We start from the raw sequence: 23,908 nt of genomic DNA on the forward strand, positions 1-23,908 counted from the left end.
TTTTTTGGTCAAGAGACGTTTCCTGAACAAGTTTAAACATGCAAAATTTTTGATTTTATTTTGTTAACTATAAGGTGGTCAGTTGGCTAGCATATAGACTCTATCTGTAGGATAATAAATATAGCTAAATCGGAATCATTTGAGGAACTCCAGTGATGTGGATCAGAGATGGAAAAAGTGTTGGTCATTGTGAAGGGGCAGACTCAAAATCCCCCTTTTCTTACCAGCTTACTGATTATGATGTTCCTTTATCGATTCCCTGCCTTGGCTCTTAACTTTATGGCCATACATAAAAAATAGCATTTGGCTTTTACATATCTGATTTCCTTAGTGTGAAATGCATGTAAAAAGCATGTGGTCACATTCAAAAGAAAGAATGACATATTACAGCTATTGCTAGAATGTGAATAGCATCATGTGGTTACAGTTTTTACATCTGCTTTTTATTTTCATTTCATCTTAGCAAAGGAGAACTAATTGAAGCAGTTTTTTCTTAGGGTCTGTGGTTTAACTGTGCATACCTTTCTGTATCCATCCTCTAACTCTCCAACAAATCAGTTAGTTCTTTCCACATAATGTAAATCCCACCATAAAATTGAGTGATGTACCATAATTTAGTTACCATATTTCTTGTTTGTAGATAAATTAAATTCCAGCTTTCTTCAAAAATATTTAGGATATAAGAGTTATATAAGCATTCAGTTTCTTAAATCCTTAGCAACTGGATTCAATAATAAATTCATTTCAGTTTGGCTCTTGTAAAGAACTGTAATTTATTCATCTTTCATGCAATCAGCCTTACAAAATCTAGAATTCAAGTTCATGGTGAGATTTTTTTTTTTTTTTGGAGTAGTGGTCTTTAGCAATGGCTCTCATTGACAAGAATGATTTCTTTGTTCTTAAGCCTACAAGTTTAATTGCATAGAAAGGTCCTCCTTAATTTTATTTATTTATTTTTTCTTAAAAGATTGATTCAATTGTATACAATTTGGTAAGGCTAACCAAAAATTAACAGACATATGTTTGAGGAAAACTGTAGTTATATTTATTTATCTCTTTTCTTGCCAAGAGCAGTCTGTTGCTGACAGCAACAATGAACTTGTTTTGGGTCTCTTTTTGTCTCAACATTGTCTACAATTGAGGAAATGTAGTACATGGTTTAACATGTAATCCTGAATGGTGTTTTGTTGTTCAGTCCAGGAATTTGTAGAGTTCTCTTAATAACAATGGTGTCCACTTGACCCCAAATAGACTTAATGTACTGGTTGAGAGCAGGCATCTAGAACATTTTTATGTGTGCTGGTGTTATGGGTTGACTTGTGTCTTCACAAAAAAATGTATATTGATGTTCTAACCCCTGTACCTGTAAATGTGACCTTGTTGGAAATAAAGTTTTTCTTTTGCTATCAATTAAGTTAATGAGGTCATACGAGAGTAAGGTGGGTCCTAACACTAATCCCTTCTGAGTGGTGTCTAGCACAAGGGGGATGTAGACCCAGAGATAGAGGCAAACATAAGAGAAAGACTCGTGAGGACCTCATGCCTATAAGCAAAGGAATGCCAAGAAATGCCCAGGGCCCCCAGAAGTTGAAAGAGATGAGGAAGGGTATTCTCCTAGAGCTGACAGAGAGAGCATAGCCCTGCCTATGGTCCACATTTGGACTTTAAGCCTCCAGAACTGTGAGACAACATGTATCAGTTCTTTAAAGCCACCCACTTTGTGATATTTTGTTATGACAGCCCTAGGACACTAAGACAACTAGTCACAGGCACAGACATCTTATCAACCATCTGCTCATTTCCAAAGCTACATAAGTACATATGGGGGCACGGGTTTGTGGAATGAAGAATAAATAAGTTACTTCAGAAGTCCTTGCCTCCAATGCTAACCTGTCAACCATTCCTGGTTAAGTCTGAGAAATTCCTCTTGCCATTTATGTTTTATAGATTACTTTGAAGTTTGTATTTATATCTCTTTGTTTTTCTCTATTAAGTTTCCTATGTAGTCAAAATTTCTTTCATTTCATGACAGCATTCCAAACCAAGATGGTAAAAATAATCTGCCTGAAAAAATTCTCCCTACTTTAAGTATAATCAGCCAAGTGATCCATCTGATGACAGGAAATAGCAGTAGCCTGTGGAAATGTATAGTATTAGCCTGAAAATATACAGAAAGCTGGTTTTATTTAGGCAGGTTTGCATTTGTATAGCCCCTTTATAGCATGCTTTATTTGTGTATCAGATAACTTATGAAGCTTTGAATAATTTCTTCTGTATTTATCTTTTGAAAATGAGGTTACTTAGCTTCAAAAACCTCTGTTGGCTTTGTCAACACTACAGATATTTTTCTAAGGATGAACTTAGAATCCTTGGCAATTAATTACTTGAATCAACAAATATGTATTGACCTCAAGGACAGTTCTCTTGTAGCTCTTTAGACATTCAGCACATATTAGGGACAGCTTTGACTGAATTATCCATAAAAACATTCCTGTGTGACTCAGAAACACACAGACGACAAAGTAATGGTGTGGGCAAAGAATCTGCTTAAACATTCTACCACAAGAAACCAAGATATTTCCTGATGATCATGAAAACAGATAGTACTTGTTGGCACTTTCATGTGAGAACAGAACCTCTCCTGGAATCACAGAACCTCTTGAATATGCTACTGGGTACTTTTAGCCAGAATCAGTGACTGCCTTTTTAGGCTCCCTCTTGGCCTAATTCATATAAGGTATCCTTCCATATTTGAACTATATGGGTATGCTGCCAGAGATTATGACTGAAGATGTTGCATAGTCTTTGGATCCAACTGTAGACCATTACATACTCATAGACTATTAGTGTTGGAAGAAACTTTATCAGAAGATATAGAGACCCAAGAGGAGAAAGTGACTTGCTTGAAAGTACAAATGGATGGGTACATAAAAGTACCAGGGATGGGAAGGGAGAGGAGGAAAAATTTCTAGATAGGTTGAAAAAAAAAAAGTATTATATATAAATCAGATTGTTAATGATTACCAGGGATGGGAGGGAGGGGGAAGGGGGAATTTTTGTTTGGGGGGCATTAAGTTTATGCTAATAGGTGGTGGAATATTTTGGAAAAGGATAGCAATACTGGTGGCACAACATGAAAAATGTAATTAATGTGCCTGAGCTGTAAATGTGGAAGTTATTACGTTGGCAAATGTCTTGTATATGTTTCTACCACAATAAAAGTTAAAAGAAAAAAGTACAAATGGAAAATGTAAACACAGGGAGGAAGTGGGAAGAGTGCAGTTATACTGTGGGGATTGCAATCAGTGTTACAAAACAAAATAATATATGAATTGTTGAATGGAAAACCAGTTTGCTCTGTGAACTTTCACCCAAATTGCAATAAAAAGTTAAAAAAAAAAAAAAAAGTACACAGCTGATTACACTGGGAAAACTGGTAGTACAAAAACCGTTCTGAGTCTCAGGAATAATTGAAGTCAACACTTCTCAACTTTTCACACAGTTGTGCTTCGAGTTGTCAATCCCAGCCTTTACTTATTAAATTAAATCAGAATCTTTGGGGCTGGGTTGTTGCATTTTTTTTTTTTTTTTTTTGCAGACTAATAGGTGGTTCTAAAGCATGCTGGAGTTTGAAAACTACTGTTTCAAGTGAGTGATGAGGAAGTATAAACTAAGGAAGTGAGAAGGAGCAAAGGGGTTTTGCTAGAAGTAAACTGTTGACCATTCTTGGTGACAAACTGTATATGAGCAATGAGGGAGTGGGAGGATTCTGGCTTGAGGAACTTCAGCAATGGTCAGTTGTGCCAGTCACTGTCACGGGAACCCAGCAGTGGGAGATCTGTAGGAGAGAAAGTAGAAAGTTTGCTTAGTTTTAGATATAGGTCTGACTTACTGTTGAGAAATACTCATTTTTTATCACCTAGAAATAATATTAACTTTGGGAGAATATGGTTCTGTAAATACAAATATTGTTGATAATAATGGAATTCTTTTATCATATAATTCTTATTTTTTTCAAAGGACTTTAACTATATACTCAGCTCACATTTACTAGGTGCTATGATTTTTTTGCATGCCTCCTATATACTGCAATGACTTTATTTTTCCTTCAGGTTAGCTCCTATTATTATCATTTTAGAGATGCTGAAACTGAAGCTCAGAGTGGTTAATTGATTCCTTAAGATCATCTAGTCAGGCACGAGGTGGAGCGAGGATTCAAAACTTCTGACTACTTCTACTATCAAGTTCACTTCTTTTCCCAGTATTACTTAGCTACCTCCCAAAGCATGGATAGACAGTTTCCCCCATGTTACCTGATGAAATTTAAGTTCTGAGAAACTGGTTTGCTCAAGGTTTCAGATTGGTAAGTATTGGAGCACGGACCAGAGCGCAGATGCCTGTTTCTTGGCCACTGTGTCTGTTCTTCTGATGATTGCAGAAGTCGAGTTTATTTCCCTTCTTGTTTTATGTACAAACATTTCCCCCTCAAATAGGAAGATTTTTTTAAAATAAATAATTATAAATACCACTTTTCAGGGAAGAAATATTCTTTGAGAGCCAAAGCTAACCCTCAAGGCTTAGTTGCTTTGAACAGTGTATGACAGTACCTTTCCAGCCTGTAAATAAACGATTTTTTTTTTTTTTTTAAATGAATTAGAAACTTGTCCTTAAGGATGATGGCAAAAAGAAGGAAATAACTCCTGGAGAAAAAGTACTTCGGAACGCCAAGGAACAACGGGATCAGCAAAATAGGCTGAAAGAGATAGATGAAAAGTTGAGAAAGATGAAGGAAAATGTGGTAAGTCTTTTTTTTAAAAAAATTTTTTAAAATTAAAGTTGAATTGTAAGCAATGATTATATTTAAAAAGGTTCCAGTTTTACTTGACTGTTTTATAATGTGTTTACTCAATTAAGAAAACTGACATAGGAATTCGTCAGTAAGAATTTGAATAAAAGCTAAAACTGATTCACAGGGCTTAAACTATTTTTTTTAATTTATATAACATAATAAAATGTGAAATACTGTCTGAAGTCAGAATAATAATGTATAAGTCTAATATTCTGTGTCTGATAGGGACATAAAGTTTTTTTTGTGTATGGAAAATTTGTTAACTATTCTCCATAAAATCATCTTTATATATTGAGCTTATACACTCCAACTTTTCTTTCATAATTCAAAATATATTACTCATTAGTTAATTTGAATACAATTTAAATCTTTTTTTAGTCTATTTCATGTTTTTCTTGCTTACTATTTAAAACCATATCATTGCTGATGAGCAAAAGCTAAAAGCTCTTAAATCAACTAAATTGTGAACTGATGGATAGTCTGAACTTTTAGGAACATTGTGTAATATGATTTTATAGCTATTCAAAGAATGTTTCCAGCTGGATATTAAGCTTTTACCTAAAATTGAACATGACAAGGCTGAATTTGTGGTTCAGTCTAGCATCCTCTCTCCCAGGGTTGGTCTTACACTAATTGTCTTCAGTCCCCGCCTTCTGTCTTCACTGCCTTCTGTCTTCACCCCTCATGATTACACTCAGCTGAACTGCTCCTACCATTTGCCAGCCACCAACAGCACTGACTGGAGCCTAAAGGGTGTCTAACTCACTGCAATTGAGTCAGATCCGACTCATAGCGACCCCTCCTTGGGTTTCCAAGGTGGTATCACTACGGAAGTAGATTGCCCAACCTTCATTCCGAGGAGTGGCTGGTAGATATGAACTGCCAGCCTTCTGATTAGCAGTCACATGCCTTAGGCACTACACCACCAGAGCGCGTAAAGGATATCTATTGTTATTGTTTTTGTTATGTGCCATCGAGTCGGACTTATAGCGACCTCTCCTTGGGTTTCCAAGGCAGTATCACTATGGAAGTAGATTGCCCAACCTTCCTTCTGAGGATTGGCTGGTGGGTTTGAACTGCCAGCCTTCTGGTTAGCAGTCAAGTGCCTTAGGCACTATGATACCAGAGCTCCTAAAGGATATGTAGGGCTACCTAATAAGAGTAAAGGGAATGAAATGCATTATGCTTCTATTTATAATTCATTTTTGTCTGGTTTTCATAGGAAATTTCATGGGAATTAAATTTTAAGGAGACCTCTATTTCTATTTTATGTGGTATTTTTTTTCCCTTAAGTCTGTTGATATAGTAAGACGTAGAAGTAGAAATGTTTAGAAAGTATAAAGAGACTTTTGGTCAATAGTTGTGGTGGTGGTAATAGGGCATTGCAAATTTGATGTGCTAAATAAAATGTTTGACTGGTTTTGAAACTGTTGGCTCTGCTGATCCTTGTCATTCTCCATAATTCAGTTAGGATTTTAGACCATTTATCACATGTCTTAAACATGTTTCCATTCTTTCCTACCATGCCACTACTACTCATTAATTTTTTATTCAAAACTTCATCTTTTAAGAAATTCTAAATTTCATTTCAGCACCATATAGAGTTTGTATACAATTAAAGGGATATGGATAAATATTGAGAGTTGGTTTATATCTAAGTGGAAAAGAATAATTTATAAGTAGCAAGAGCAAATTATTGAGTATCTTCCATGCATTTGGCACTATTAACTCTTGTAATCTTCACATGAGTTAAATACTGTGCGATTAACACTACCATCCTTATTTTATAGTTGAGGAAATGGAGGCAGTGAGAGGTTAAAGAAGTTGTTCAAAGTTATACAGCTAGTAAGTGGAGGAGAAGATAAGAGGCAAATGGTTTGTTTTTAAGTATTATGGTCTATTGTCTTTCTGCTTTCTGCTATTGTCTTAATGCTTTTCTTTTCATTATCAATATATTTTTTGTTTATTAAAATGTGACAAATTTGTTATAACCAATAATATTCATGAGTGAAATTTTGGAATCCCTTTTATAAATTTTCATTTCACAGTTTTCTGTTTCATAATCAATACTTTCAGAAACTGGTAAAGGCACATGCATGTTGATTTGTATTGTCTTTATGTTTTAATTGCTTAGTGTTTCATAATATCCTGTAGAATCATGTATACCATGTGACCTTTTGAGGGAAGCCACTGTGTATAACTGAAACTCTGTAAAGCCCATTGTACATCATAGACTTCTAGGTCCTTTGTGTATTAGTAATCAAGAGACCTGAGTCCTTGTTTCAGTTTTATCAGTGACCTTGAATACATCACTTAGTTTCTTGGTTATTTGGTTTCTTTACTTTAAAAATCAAGGAAGTAGGATTAGATGACCTCTGTTCTTTTTTCCTTTGATTCTTGGCATACTTATTTTTAGTGAGAGATTATGTTACTGATACAGTGTCTCAAGCTCAGTTTGTGTGATTCCTAAATGTTTACTATTGATTGGCTTGAATTTTCTACTGAAAATTAGATCATTTTATTATTATTATTATATATTTTTTATCGTGCTTTAGGTGCAAGTTTACAGAGCAGAGTTTGTTTTACATTCAACATTTCGTGTACATTTACTGTCACTCCCCAGTTACCATCCCCAAACCTAACCCAGTCTCCCCACCTCCCTGCCCAGTAACACCACTCCCCCCACCCCCGTGCCTCTCATAGTTATGCACTCTGTGTGTCCTGCCTTTCCTCCATGCGAATGTTGCCCCACTGGTGCCCTGTGGTTGATTGCTCCAAGGGATGCATCTCCATAGAGTATGTAGGTGCGTCACCTTGGGTTGAGTGGTCTGCATGTACATCTTGTTTACTATTGGGCTGAGGAGCCAGCCCTGGGATTGAGTTTTATTCCAGGACCAAAATGTATTCCAGGGCCATAGTGTGAGGGGTCTCATCAGTCTCCATCTGACCAGTAATTCTGGTCATTATTGAGTTTTTGGATTTTGTTCCACGTTTTCCCTCCCACTCTATCCAGGATCTCCAGTTTTGGTCCTTTCCTGAGTGGTTGGCATTGGTAGCCGGGTACCATCTAGTTCTGGTCTCAAGGTCCATCATGTCCTAGGGCTGATTGCTTCCAAATACCCTTGGTTTTTTGCACTCTTCTTTGGTTCCAATGATAGGAGACCATTAGCTTCATCTTAGATGGCTTCTTGAAAAGTTTTAAGACCCCAGTCGCTACTCACCAATGTAGGCTGAGGAATAAGATGTTTATGTGTTTTGTTGTGCCAGTTGAGTCTGGTGTCCCCCAGTACTATGGTCCTGAGTTTGTAGATCCATTGGAGCTCTCTCCCACAGTGTCTGGCTGTCTGTGAAGGATTACTCTATGTCTGTCTTCTGTTGTTTCTGTAAGGAGCGCAGGTATTTTGTATCACTGGTGTCTGTGCAAGATTAGCCTCCGCTGACTCTATGCTTGATCTAGAGTACAATTCTGTTCACTGACCCCACCTGATCATTTTGGAGCCTTAGTAACACTCTTTAGGAGAATATGAAGTTATCTTTTATATAAAAATTAGCCTACTAATCTATCAACTAGAGAATGTTTTCTGAGTGATAACTTCTGAAAGCGGGTAATTTTGCAATTTTGTCTTATTCTCCCTCCTGCAATGGGCCATGATCTCAAGATAACTTGTTTGGGTAAGAGAAGTAATCTATGGCCATAGAATTGGTAATTTAATTATCAAATATGTATCTGGGAATAGAGATGGAAAGGGGAAAGTGTGAGCTAAGGGGCAATGTAGGAGTCCTGTACTCATGGAGCCACTTGGATGCCAGGATTGATTTGTCAGTAAAGGGTGGGCAAGGAATTTAATTTTATGTTTCAGATGGTAGGCAGGGGCTGCCAATGCACATTTGTCTTGGTCAAGATTGGTTCAGAAAGTGAGATTCAATTTAGATGTGGTGGTGAAGTTAGTTAGATGGATTTAGCTATTAGGAGCTAGGGGAAATAGATAGACGTAATGAAATGAGGTTAAGGCTACAGTCTTCTGCAAAAGACCTCTTTAAAGTGTTCAAAAGCAAAAATGTTACTTTGAGGACTAAAGTATACCTGACCCAAGCCACGGTATTTTCAGTTGCCTTATATGCGTGTGAAAGCTAGACAATGAATAAGGAAGCCAATGAAGAACTGATGCATTTGAATTATGTTGTTGTTGTTATTGTTGTTATGTACCGTCGAGTCGGCCCCGACTCATAGCGACCCCTCCTTGGGTTTCCGAGGCAGTATCACTACGGAAGTAGAATTGCCCAACCTTCCTTCCGAGGAGTGGCTGGTGGGTTTGAACCGCCAGCCTTCTGGTTAGCAGTCAAGTGCTTTAGCCACTATGCTACCAGAGCTCCTATTATAGTGTTGGCAAAAAATATTGAATATAGTGTGAGCTGCCAGAAAAGTAAACAAATGTGTCTTGAAAAAGTACAGCCAGAATGCTCCTTAGAAGCAAGGATGGCAGGACTTTGTCTTATGTACTTTAGACATGTTGTCAGGAGGGACCAGTACCTAGAGAAGGACATCATGCTTGGTAAAGTAGAGGGTCAGTGAAAAAGAGGAAAACCTTCAATGAGATGGATTGACACAGTGGCTGCAACAATATGTTCAAATATAGCAATAATCGTGAGGATGGTGCAGGACCGTGCTTCACATCTCTTTGTATCTCCCAATGTCAGTTTTCTGGGAGATGTGTTCAAGGTGGGTACTCAAGTTCTTGTGGTTTGGGCCAATCTAGCATCCATAAAAGCCTCATTCATCTTAACCTTAGATCACCATGGCACCAACACAATATGGGATATAATCCCTTATGACCATGCTGCTAGGAGTGATATTTTGGTTATGGATTTGTTTACTTAGGTGGCAGTGGTGTGAGTAGGACAAGAGGGAAGGTTCAGGATGGAGTTTTTTTTCTTATCAAACTCTTGTGTTGTGATTTTTGTGTGTGTCAGAGTCTCTCAAGAAAATCTATTCCTTGACTCTCTCCTGACTTCTGGTGGTTTCTGCCAATCTTTGATGTTCCTTATATAATTCACTCTCTGGTTGTCTAAATGCATAAAGATCAATTATTGAGAGATAATAAGCAGTCATGTTTTGTATGCATCAGTGCTTTTCATATTTTTAAACATTCACTTTTTTTTGTTTACAAATGCAACATGTGTATATTACAGAAAGTGTGATATACAGAGAAAAATATAAGAAAAAAAATAAAAATCACCCATAACCCTAACACATTTTTTTCCTTTAAAGTACTGTAAAAAGTGAGTTTTTTCTTTACCACAACCCCATTCATCCCTAATCCCACTAAACCTAATCATTACTAAGCATTTGGTGTATATTGTTCCAGGATGTTTCTAAATTTTTTTTAATAACAATGGAATGATAATAATCACAGTTTTCTGCAGCGTGTTCTTTTTCCTATTACTATATATAGACATCTTTCTGAGAGACAGAGTGAGATCTCATTGTTTTGGTCTGTGGTATATGGTATTCTATTACATGTATGTATAATATACAGTATACTCATGTACAATATACATACATGCATATATGTATGTACAATATGCAGTGTATGTGTGCATATAAACAAAACAAAACAAAAAAAAACTCACTGCCATCGAGTCAATTCCAACTCATATCGACCCCCATTGGGTTTCCAAGGTGGAAGTAGACTGCCACATCTTTCTTCCACAGGGCAAACTAGTGGGTTCAGATTACAAACCTTTTGGTTAGCAGCCAAATTCCTTAACTACTACACCACCAGAGCTCTTTATCTATATAGAGAAGATATATAGTATAAGTTATAAAACTGGATCAAAGAGGTGCTTATATCTAGGGTACACATATTACATTTGTTTATCTTTTTTTTTTATTTTTCAGTTATGATCTCATAGGAACCATTAATTCTCTTGTACCCTTGATCTTCCATTTCAGTCCCCCAACTTCTCTTCACCACTGCATCAACTCACCACCTATTTTTTCCATTTTTGGTGGACTGCTGAGAGTTTGTCAGAGAAGGCTCCAAATCATACTGACTGATTCCATTTCACAGCTAGGGTTTCCAACCTCAGCTTGGCCACCTTCATTGATCACCATTGCTTTTTATCATCCTTACAGGGTTTATTCCAGTCATTTTCTAGCCTTCCTCAAGTTCCCATCCCCATTCCACTTTCTCATGTGGGTTGACCATAAGATGAAGTTTGATCTCTGGTCATATGGCTAGATCTCTAATCTACAGAGTAAGTAGAGATCATCCAAGCATGACTTCTTTTACCTTCTCTCCCTCTCAAATCCCACCTTTCTGGCTCATTCTACCTTTCTTTTATTGTGGGTCAGAAAAGGACCCAAGGCTAACTCCTCCATCTTCAATGACATACTCTGCTGTGGGTTGAATTGTGTCCCCCAAAATATATGTTGAATTTCTAATTCCTGGTACCTGTGAATGTGACCTTATTTGGAAATATGATCTTTGCAGATGTAATCAAGTTAAGATGAGGTCATATTGGATTGGAATGGGCCCTAAATCCAATGAATGGTGCCCTTATAAGAAGGCCATGTGAAAACACAGGAGCATAGAGACAGACAGGGAGAATGCACCCAGATTGGAGAGATGCAGCCTGATGAGACCCCTGAGACTATGTCCCCTAGTTACTCTTCAGGTCTGGAACTGAACTCATTCCTGTGGCTTCCAGGCAAACAATAGACAGGCATATGAGGTGAATATTTACATCAGGCAAATGCATTCCTTGGAGCATCAATTGTGGGAGAACAGAAGGGCAGTGTTAGCACAGGGAGACAGCTGGCGGGGGGTGGGGGGTGGGAGGGCATGGGAGGGAAGGACACAGGGAAGAGGTAACTACAGGGAGGAAGTGGGAAGAGAGCTATTACAGTGGGGTATTGTAGTCAATGCCTTGAAAAAAAATGTGTATGAGCTGCTGTATGGAAAATGAACTTGCTCTGTAAACTTTCACCCAAATCACAATAAAAATGAAAACAAAACAAAAAAACAGGCCATAACTTAAATGCTCTCGAATACAATATTAGCTGATTTATATAATATGAGCCCATTTAATACTAGAGTAGATGATAAAAATGCCAAATATATGGACTTAATCAATGGAGGATTTTTAATTGGAAATAGGTGTTATAAAGCATAAAAATAAAAATACCAGATAAATGGTAAGTTTCAATGATAACTATGTGCATATATATACATATATATATGCATATATATATATGTATATGTATATATATATATATATATATATATATATATATATATATATATATATATATATATATATATATATATATATATATATATATATAACAGACAATATAAAAGGAAACAGCAATCTGAAAGGAAATAGAATATAATAGAATATAAGTATTAATAATTTAAGGAGCTCTGATGGCACAGTGCCTAGGGCATTTGACTGCTAACCAGAGGTTGGTGGTTCAAACCTACCAGCCACTCTGCAGAAGGAAGACTGGGCAATCTACTTCTGTAAAGATTTACTTCCTTGGAAACCCAGTGGGGTCCCTGTGAGTCGGAATCAAATCGATGGCAGTGGGTTTGTTTTTTTTTTTTGGTTTATTAACAGCTTAGCTTTATTAGATTTTCCTTCTTTCTATTAAGTTGTCTTTATTCCTAAAGAAAAGGGATCACAACTAAGGCAATTGTAGGATATCATTATTTTACTTAGAGATGTTTTAACCCTTTAACTAAGTGATGGACTTTTTGAGTAGTTTAAATAGTAACAATAATTCAGATTTTGTCTAATTTTTGTGTTGAGTGTTATATTGTGATGGTAAGACTAAGAAGTTTTCTTTTTTAAAAGAATATTTTTTAAAGATTAGGTTAAAATGCCTTTAAGGAAGTTGTATAACTATTTTACCTTTCACATGTCAGAAGAATTTAATTTTTGCTTTTACATTTCAAAGAAAGAATCATTAATCTCATTTCATCTCATTGATTCCTTTAATGATAAAATATTCTCAAGGATGTTTTGTTAGTATTGTTAGGCAAAGCTTTGCATGGTTCCAATCATTCTAAATGCATTAACTACACTTTTCAGGTCTTTATTGTGTCTTTTTTTGATTCTCAGTTTGAACTTCATTTATTTTTTGCATCATTTGAAGTCTCTGCTATTTTTTTCCACATTCTTTCCCTTTTCGGTTTCCAGGAAACCACTGAGCCTGGCCTTGTTTGCTGAACTGCATTGTCATTGCTGCGTCAAGATGTTTAGCTCCTGAAGCCCTGTCGCTGAGCTTTGGGGACAAGAATGTGGTTCACAAAGAATAATAAATCCTTGTGTTCTGATTCTTATTTCAGCATGATCTTGCCATTTAACCTGGTACAAGGATCTGTGGACCCCAATCAGAAGACTGGAGGGTTTCTTTTGCTCAGAGAATGGATTGAGGGTCTGCCTTCAATTGCTAACTATATGATAGAATCAGAATTATAGAATGTGGGAATTAGAAGTTACCTTAGAGGTCATGTGGGTCAATTCCATGGATTAGAAATTTGAACAGCTAAATGATTTTCCAAAGGCTCATGGTTAGTGGTAGACTTGGACCAATCCTTATTTCTTCTGACACCTTGACACCTTAACCAGTAAACTTTTCATTAAATCCAGCCTCCCTTAGTCACACCTGCATGGTTCAGTCAATTTTGGCTAAGCTTTGTAGTCACCCACAAATGTGAACTTCATTCTAAAACCTTTAAGCTGTTACCAACTGTATGCACATCTTTTCTAAACTCAACAGAACTCCAAGCAAATCTGGAATGTTTGTGGTTAAACTGGTGTGCTTTGGTGTTCGTACATTAAGTAAGGCCTGAGTTGGTAAAGTAGTTATATTCTCTTTGGTGTCATTATTCAAAACTGTGGAAATTATTCTAATATTTTTCTCATTTGTAACAGCTTTTAGACAGATGGATAAAATGATAAAACACTGGCATGCAAAATTGGTAATTTCTATGTTGTATGCAAGCTTTGTTCTGCCATCTAAAGGTGATGGCAGGTGTGTGCAATAATGGTGTAAAATATTTGGTTGTAAAATTTTGAGAGTGGGCTTTGCATATTCACAGTTAGTCAAACTTTAACAAATTTAAAACTCAAAATCATAGGTAAAGAAACACATTTTGAGACATAAGTAAAAGTTAGTAGAATATGCAATTCTCAGGAGCATTTATATATCTCTATATAATTTGATGTAGAAATCTTGATGACAATCCTTGCAACTGAATCTTTTCATTTAATGATTGAGAAACAGCATGTTGCACAATTCCAGGCACAAGGCAGGAATGAAGTATTCTGGAATGAAGAAATGAGCCAGTAATCTTTTAAAAGTTATGGCTACATGTAATATTTTACTATAGTGTAGGAAAAACTGGATCAAAATTAACTGGAGTTCTTTGGGAAGAAGGTATTGAGGATAACTGGATTTTTTTTCCCTCTGTTAACTTATTTTGTTTCAATTGCCATTCCTAAAATATATTAGCTCTTGAATTTTTCTGAAGCAAGAATTTGAATCAGGCTTTCTGCAGGGCTCATGTTTGGGAGTGAGTCCCTTAGTAAGTGACTAAGTGCTCCTAGCTGCTGACCCAGTGTCCACAGCCAACACAAATCTTATTCTCAACTTGACATTACACAGGCCTTAGCATTTGTGAGGTATCGAAAGCTGCTTTTTTTTTTTAAATAAAAAAACAGGTTCTTCTAGTGACGGTAATAGAAAAGCACAGGGGGCAAAGAAAGTGGTGGTTATTAACAACAATTCAGATAAATCTAAGAATATGCTAAATTTGATACTCGATTCGATTGGTGACATGACTTTGGAATTTTGCAAATATCTCGGAACAAAACTCTTTCCGGTATCAAGGGTCTGTCTGCTCTTGTCCAGTTTGGCTGTAAAATATAGGGAAATAAAATAATAAAAGTAGAATAGGATCATATAGAATAGCAGGTTATGGCAAGCCAATAAGGTTTTCTGAGCAGCTGTTTGTTATGACCTGAAGGAAACTTTTAGAAAATTATTACTAGTGGGTCGATTAAAAGACTATCAACAGAGATATATAATTACAGTTCCTATAAGGCCTATTCAAACAAATGGAAGTTCAGTGAAATGAAAGATACAACATTCTCAAACCTTCTATTTTCCCAATTTTATGTCTCACATTAAGATTGTGGACTGTGTGGGGTTTTTGTGTAATCTCTATCTCTATAGGCATTTTTTCCTATCTCTTGAATAGAATTGCAATTATATTTGTTGTGAAAATATTTCTCTGTAGACATTACCAGTTGCCTACCACAAATCCTTTTACCCTTTTCCTTACTGAGCAAATTCTAGGAGAGCCATATCCCTAGTTAAAAATACTCACTGTGTTTATTCATTTATTATGATGATTTTCACCCCTTGTATTTAGGGGTGGCCATTTGAGCCAGTTCTGGCCAATAGAATAGAAACAGAAGTTTCCTGTTAAGAAGTGAAAGACTCAGCTGACATATATACTTTTGTCCTTCATCCTTTTCCATCTTTTTGGCTGGAGCATAGAGATATTGCTTGAATCTTTAAGAGGCATCTTGAGATGATGAGAGCAGAACAGAAAGATAAAGCTGCCTGGGGTGTTGGCAGGAACTCTAGTGGTTAAAGCACTTGGCTGCTAATCCAAAGGTCGGTGGTTTGAAACCATCAGCTGCTCTGCAGGATTAAGATGAGGCAGTCTGCTTCTGTAAAGACTTAGAGCCTTGGAAACACAATGGGCAGTTCTACCCTGCCCTAAAGGTTGACCTGGTGGCAGTGGATGTTTGGGAGTACCGACACCTTCATGAAGGTACTGTATTACTTCTTGTTGGTTACCTAGAATCTATTTCTTTAATTAGAAAAACAAACTCTTACTTGGTGATGCCAGGAGGTTTGGTTTCTTTTTGTTCTGGTTACTTAGTGCTACTCTGACAAGAAATATACCACAAATGGGATGGCCTTAACAAATAGTTCTTACAATTTGGAGGCTTTAAGTCCAAGTTCAAAGTGCCAGGCTCTAGGGGTTGGGTGAAAGCTCCTCGACCTTGGGGTCCAGCTCTGCCTCCTGCTCCTGGCCCACTGGAGCTAGAGGCGTTTCTTCACTCAGACAGCTGCTGGCTGCTGAGGCTGAGAAGCCCCAAGGTTGACAAGTAAAAAGGCACAGTCCCAATGTTACCAAACCACAAGGCAGGCCATTAACTTAAGTCCATTTTAAGTCCTAAGGTCAGCAGAGCATAGCAGGCTGCTGAGCAACGACACGACATAAAGTTGACATACAACTTTAACTACCACACTTTTTATAAAAGTAATCTTAACTGATACAGTAGTCTACCTCTAATCAGATGTAAAATGGTTATCATTCCGTGCTGGGCATGGGAGAATTAAGGACATTAACATGTTTTGCCAGAATTGCCATGGAAACCAGTTTGAACCCCAAATGGAAAGTTACATCTTCCATCAGTGTTGCATTGGTTGATGAATTGTGTAGGGCAAAGAGGGGCAATGCACTGGTCACAAAGAGCACACAGTATTCAGATTAAAGTAGAGCTGGAGCTTCAAGTAACCATAGAAGTCATTTTTGGAGCAACGGGAATACCCGCAGACATTTTACAGAGTGTGGTAGAAGGAGAAAATCTTCTGCAGAATGCCACTGAGTATTTACAGAGTTAGAGATATGGTAATAAGAATCCAGACATGATTAAATAACATTCTAAACCACGACTGCCCAATAGAAGTACAATGCAGACTACATATGAAGTTTTAAATTTGTTAATAGTCACACTAAAAAAGATAAAAAGAAACAGGTGAAATTACATTCAATTCATATATATCCAAAAGTTTAGTCAACATGTAATCAATATAGAAATTATTAACGGAATATAATTTATCTTCATGTAAGCCTTGGGAATCCAGTGTGTGTAGATTATACTTACAGCATCTCAGTTTGGACGAGTCGCATTTGAAGTACTCAGTAGCCATGCTTGGCTAGTGACTACCGTTTTGGATAGGACAGCTCTAGAGCAGAACCAAGTGATTTATGTAGTATACAGATACATTGGTTTATTCTAAAAAAAGGGGGGGATAATTTTTTTCACCAAAATTCTAATTTTTGAGGGTTGTGGAATAAAAAAACTCAAAAAACCACTGCTGTCTAGTTGATTCTGACTCATAGTGACACCCCCCCCAGTGGTAAATCTTTATGGAAGTAGATTGCCCAGTCTTGCTTCCATGGAGAGGCTGGTGGGTTTGAACCATCAACCTTAGGCACTGTGCTACCAGAGGTCCTTGTGGAAGAAATAAGGACTAGTAAATTTCTAGAAGAGTCTAATAATAGTGAGGGAAAAGTCCCCTGGAAATTGTGTAACTTTGGAAAGTGTGTATTTTTAAAGGGAGTCTTACCTGGGTAGTTAGATATGATCTTTAGAAATAACAAACAAATGATGACTAATAAATGGAAATTGAAATAAAAGACTTTTTGAAACCACATGTGTAAATTAGGACACAGAAAGAGTATTCTCAATTTTCCATCTTTGGTGTATCAAAAAATAGGAAAGTATTGTTGTCTTTTTAGAATTATTCACAATGTCTATCTAAAATGGTGGCAATTTGTTGTTTTACCACTCTGCTGTTACAGGCATTTTCCTTGCTTAAATTAGGAGAGACTAGAATGAGAGAAGACAATTTGGGGAAAACAGGGAAAGCTTTATTATTCCATTTTGATGGCTTTTGAGCTTGATATCAACTGTTTTTGATGCTTGAAGTTAGAATACCTCAATTTTTTTTTAGCATTCTTTGCTAATATGATTATTATTTATCTCAGTTCATTTAATGAATAAAATATTCCAGAAGGGCACTGAACTCTACTTTCTTCTTGGTAACCATTTACCACTAGTAGTACCCTGAGGTTTCAGGCCCACCTCCAGGGCAGCACCTCCCACTGGAAGTACTAGAGAACATTTTAAAAGAGTCTCTGTGGGCATGTAAGAAATTTTTATTTATCTATTATTATTTTTTTGGTATACTAGACATAAACTTTGTCAAGACAAAGGATTCTATTGTGCCCAACTAGAAATAATAGAAGACTGCCTCTGAAGATGAAGAATTTTTGAAAGATTTCTCTATAATTATAATTATGCAAGCCTAGTTATAGCACTGGGCAAATCTGCTGCAAAAGACCTCTTTCAGGTATTAAAGAGCAAAGATTTAACTTTGAAGACTGAAGTGTGCCTGACCAAAGCCGTGGTATTTTTAATTTGCCTTGTATGCATGTGAAAGCTGGACAATGAATAAGGAAGACCAAAGAAGAACTGATGCATTTGAGTTGTGGTTTTGTTGAAGAATATTTAGTGTACCATGGATAGTTAGAAGAACAAACAAATCTGTCTTGGAGGAAGTATAGCCAGAATGCTCCTTAGGAGCGAGAATGGCCAGACTTCACCTCACCTACTTTGGTGATGTTGTCAGAAGGTATCAATCCCTGGAGAAAGGTATGCTTGGTAAAATAGAAGGTCAGCAAAAAAGGTGAAGACCCTTAACTGGATGGATTGACACAGTGGCTGTGATGAGGGGCTCAAGCATGGCAACATTTGTGAGGTTGGAGCAGGGCTGGGCAATGTTTGTTCTGTTGTACATAGGGTTGCTGTGAGTCGGAGCTAACCCAATGGCACCTAACAACAAAAACAGTTAGGGTTTAAATTTATTTTTATCATGAAAATGGCACTTTAGAGACTTCAAGCAATCCAAAAAAAAATACGAAAAAGAGAGGAAAATCACCCGTAATTTCACCTCCTAGCAGGTCTTCTGTGATATAAAAGCACCGCAGTTAGTCCTGGGCCATTAGGAGGGCAGCAGACTGTCCTAGCTGTCTAGCGCTGCTGTAACAGATACCACAGATGGGTGGCTTTGACGAAAAGAAATGTATTTTCTCACAGTTTGGGCGGCTAGAAGCCCTAGTCCTAGAAGGCTGTCTCTCTCTGTCCACTCTGAGGAAGGTCCTTGTCTATTTTCAGCTTCTGATTCCTAGGTTCCTTATTGAGCACGTGGCGTGTATCTTCCGTTTCAGTTTATGCTTGCTTCTTGCTTCATCTTCTGTTGTATATCTCAAAAGAGATTGGTTGAAGACACAACCTACACTAACTTCTCCATTAGCATAACAAAGAGAACTCATTCCCAATAGGATTATAAAGATAGGTGTGTGTACACACACACACACACACACACACATACACATGTAAACCAGACTCACTGCCGTCAAGCTGATTTGACTCATGGAGACCACCCCCCCTTGGGTTTCCAAGGCAGTATTTCTACGGAAGTAGATTGCCCAATCTTCCTTCCAAGCAGTGGCTGGTGGGTATAGGTGTTAGAATTTATAACACGGATTTTGAAGGTACACAATTTTTCCTGTTCATGTGCTCCCTACATACTCACTCCACTCTTTCTAACACACATACACCCTCTCTTCCCATCCCTTGTCCTCTCCTCTCCTCCCCTTCCCTTCCTCCTCTCTCCTTCCTTCCATTCCTTCCTTTGTCCTTTCACAAACACAAGATCATATTCTACATATATTTTATAGACTGCTCTTTCATTTAGCAATACATTACGGGCAAACTCTTGTGTCTCTAAAGTATATACCTATTTAATCATTTTTAATACTATGCTCTTATATGAATGGATCTATTGAAGTAGCCACCTAGTTTTTAATTTCTAGTTATATTCAGTATTTTTTGTTATTATAAACCATGATGCTATGAACATCCTTGTATATGCATTTTGTTTATTTTACTTTTTTTTTAAGGATAAATTCTAAGTGGAATTGCTGAATCAGACAGAGTGCATGGGTAAAGAGTTTGGCTATATGTTGCCAAATTACCCTCCAGCTAGGGTGTTTATTTTATCCTTTATCTAGCAGTGTTCCAGAGTATTCTATCCATGGCAACAGCGTTACCATTCTTTTAATTTTCTTTTGCCAATCTGATAGTTTAAAATTTGTATAATTGCTTTAATTTGCATCTTTGGTTACAAGTTCATTTAGACATGTTTTCAAATGCTTATTGGCAATCTGTATTTCTTTGGCAAATTTCCTGCTTGTATCTTTCGCTCAGTTTTTTTTTTTTATTAAGGTGTTTTCATTCTTTTAATTGAAAAGTTATGTGACAAAATTATATGTTCTAAATATATATGTTACAAATTTAACTACTTCCAAAAGGTAAATTCTAATCACACGCTGATTTGGGTAAGGGGAGGGACAGTATAGAAAGAGCTGTGGCCAGCATGATAATATTTGGGAAAGGCAGGACACCGAAACATGCACATAAGATATAGACAACAGAGGCGAATACCAGTATATGCACAATACTGCATTACCACTAACACCAAACACCAAACTACAGATAAATGCATAGACAACTGAGAAGATCAGATGGTGGTCAGCAAACAGGAATATACCCTAGACCAGTGATAGAGTTAGCTTAAAAAAAAAAAAAAAAAGGTTAATTCTATTTACTGTGTTACAGTATTTAAAGTTTTGCAAGGCACTGTTTTTCTAACTTCTTGTTGTTCTGAGTTGTCTCCGACTCATAGCGACCCTATTTCTAACTTATATGGAGTTACTTGTGAGAAATAGATGTTGGTTGCTGAAACTTGGTTTGTGTGTCTTGAAATAAACCATCAAAAATAATTATATTCTTTCATGTCTAAGCCCTGCATCATCTCTGGAATATATTTTGAGTTAGTAACATCAAGGAAATCACCATCTAATTATGTTCTTGCTAAAGCTCCTGTTACTAGCTTTGAAGTTTGTTGCTAATCTCTTCTTAGCTACATTTCTTAGGATCTAAGGTTTAGATAAGCAGTGACAAGTAAAAACATAGTAAATGTAATTTCTGTTCCTGTGTGAATCTGCTTTTAATATTTAACTTTAATGTTAACAGCTGAGAAATAGCAAACTAACTATTTTTATTTATTTGATCTCTGCTTTATATGAAAATGCCCACAATCAATATCAATGGTTTAAGATTATCCTTCAAATGAAGAAAACCAAAGATGCATGGGAATAATTAATCCAAGGGACTGGTACACCATGCGATCCTCAGCCTCTATGACTATGAGACCAGAAGAACTAGATGGTGCCCAGTTACCATTGCCAACCACTTGGAGGGGCATCTATGTAGGATACCCTGGATAGAGTGGGAGAACAATGTGGAACAAAACTCAAAAAAAAAAGGACCAGGTTTGCTGGTCTGATAGAGCCTGGTGGAACCCCTGAGACTATGGCCCCTAGCTGCCCCTCAGGTCTGGAATTGAACCCATTCCTGTAGCTTCCAGCCAAACAAAAGACAGACATATGAGCTGAACATTTATATTAGGAAGATACACTCCTTAGAGAGATCAATCATGGGGAAATAGAAGGGCTGTGTATGCACGGAGAGATAGCTAGAGGGCAGGAGTGCATGGGAGGGAAGGGCACAGGGAAGAGGTGGCTATGGGGAGAAAGTGAGAGGAGATCTGTTGCATTGTGGTAAATTGCAGTCAATGTCATGAGACAAAGTGTAAGTGAACTGCTGTATGGAAGATGAATTTGCTCTGTAAACTTTCACCCAAATCACAATTATAAAAAAAAAGATTGTCCTTCAGAAAGTTTTCTGAATCAGCTACTCAAGCAATATCCACAAATCCGTGGATTCATAATAATGTGCTGAGATTTGAAATACTTGTTAGCAAAAAGGGCTTTTTGTAGTGTAGAAAGTCTACCTGCTGAGTGGAGTTTTCACCCAATGAGATACTTTTGGCTAGGAAAGTAGCATAGTAATATTTAATCTGGCTATGAAAGACACTAACATTTAAATTAATTTCTCCAAGAATTTAAAATTAAACAGAAGACACGAGATAAATATGCAATCACTGGCAGTATATAAATAATTATAAGGAAATTTGAAGGATATAGTGTATAGGGTAGTATTTGATACTTTGACAATTAGAAAGAAGACTTTACAGGTAAATCTTGAGTTGTGTTTCAGGAGAGAGTGGAGTGAAGCAATCAAAGGAAGGGTACTTGAGTAATGGGATACCACAAGATATGGATGGGTATTGGCCGCCATGGAGGGCAGACTGGCAGAGGGCACCAAAGGCGGTGACTGACAGCGTGTCCTAATGCAGAGGTCAAGAAATAGTCCCATTTGGTCAGCTAGTACCTTGTTAAAGTGGTAGGCATGACATGGCTCTTGCAAGAAGTCTAAGAAGACATGTAAAATGCTGACATATGCAAATATCAGAGACGTTGTTGTTGTTAGATGCCACTGAGTCAGGCTGGTCCTGCACCATTCTCACAATATTTGCTAAGTATGAGCCTGTTGTTGCAGCCTTGTGTCAATCTATCTCATTGAGGGTCTTCCCTTTTCTCGTTGACCCTCTGCTTTACCAAGCATGATATCCTTCTCCAGAGACTGGTCCCTTCTGACAACATGACCAAAGTACATAAGAAGTCTGGTCATTCTTGCTTCTAAGGAGCATTTTGGCTGTATTTCTTCCAAGACAGATTTGTTCGTTCTTCTGGCAGTCCATGGTGTTTTCAGTATTTTTTGCCAACAGCACAATTTGAATGCATCTTCCCTTCTCCAGTCTTCCTTATTCATTGTCCAGCTTTCACATGTATGTGAGGCTATTGAAAATACCATGATTTGGGTCATGTGCACCTTAGTCTCCAAAGTGACATCTTTGCTCTTTAACACTTTAAAGACATCTTTTGCAGCCAGATTTGCCCAATGCAATGCATCCTTTGATTTCTTGACTGCTATTTCCATGGATGTTGATTGTGAATCCAAATCAAATGAAATCTTTGACAACTTCAATCATTTCTCCATTTATCATGATGTTGCTTATTGGTCCAGTTGTGAGGATTTTTGCTTTCTTTGTATTCAGGGGTAATCCATACTTAAGGTTGTAGTCTTTGATCTTCATCAGTAAGTGTTTGACGTCTTTGCTTTCGGCAAGGCTGTGTCATCTGCATATGACAGGTTATTAATGAGTCTGCCTCCAAATCCTGATGCAGTATTCTTCATATAGTCTGACTTCTTGGATTATTTGCTCAGCATACATATTAAACAAGTATGGTGAAAGAATAGAACCCCATGCACACCTTTCCTGATTTCAAACCATTCAGTATCCCCTTGTTCTATTTGAATGACTCCCTCTTGGTCTATGTACAGGTTCCTTGTGAGCATAATTAAGTATTCTGGAATTTCTAGTCTTCACAATGTTAGCCATAATTTGTTATGATCCACACAGTTGTATACTTTTGCATAGTCAATAAAACACAGGTAGACATCTTTCAGTAACTCCATATGCATATGAGAACTGGACAATGAATAAGGAAGACTGAAGAAAAGTTGATGCTTTTAAGCTGTGGTGTTGGCAAAGAATACTGGAAGTACCATGGACTGCCAGAAGAACTAACAAATCTGTCCTGGAAGAAGTGCAGTTGGAATGCTCCTTGGAAGTGAGATTGGCCAGACTTCATCTCACCTGCTCTGATCATGAAGTCAGAAGGGACCATTCCCTGGAGAAGGATATCATGCTTGGCAAATTGGAGGGTCAGTGAAAAGGGAGAAGGCCCTCAATGAGGTGGATTGACAGGGTGGCTGCAATGATGGGCTCAGGTATAATGAGGATTGTGAGAATGGCACAGGATCAGGCAGTGTTTCGTTGCATTGTGCATAAGGTGTCTTTGAGTCAGAGCCAACTCGTTGGCACCTAACACCAACAACAGACATCTGTGTGGTATTCTTTGCTTTCAGCCAAGATCCATCTGACATCAGCAGTGATATCCCTCATTCCACATCCTCTTCTGAATTTGGGTTGAATTTCTGGCAGTTCCTTGTCAATATACTGCTGCAATTGTTTTTGAATTATTTTCAGCAAAATTTTACTTGTGTGTAATATTAATGATGTTGTTGTTGTTGTTGTTAGGTGCCGTCAATTCGGCCCCGACTCATAGCGACCCCTCCTTGGGTTTCCGA

The 23,908-nt window shown here is 37.3% G+C and overlaps 1 protein-coding gene across 1 annotated transcript in view; it reads left to right on the forward strand.

Moving 5' to 3' along the window:
- Positions 1 to 23,908, forward strand: part of FSIP1 (fibrous sheath interacting protein 1) — a 183,029-nt gene that overhangs the window by 45,105 nt on the left and 114,016 nt on the right. Inside the window, exon 9 of the mRNA XM_007940512.1 lies at positions 4,658 to 4,798. Within this exon, the coding sequence (XP_007938703.1) occupies positions 4,658 to 4,798 (141 nt within the window). The remainder of the gene's footprint in view (positions 1 to 4,657; positions 4,799 to 23,908) is intronic.

The sequence above is a fragment of the Orycteropus afer genome, unplaced genomic scaffold, assembly GCF_000298275.1.
Source record: "Orycteropus afer afer isolate SDZICR_OR568_19922 unplaced genomic scaffold, OryAfe1.0 scaffold00068, whole genome shotgun sequence".
Taxonomy (NCBI): domain Eukaryota; kingdom Metazoa; phylum Chordata; class Mammalia; order Tubulidentata; family Orycteropodidae; genus Orycteropus; species Orycteropus afer.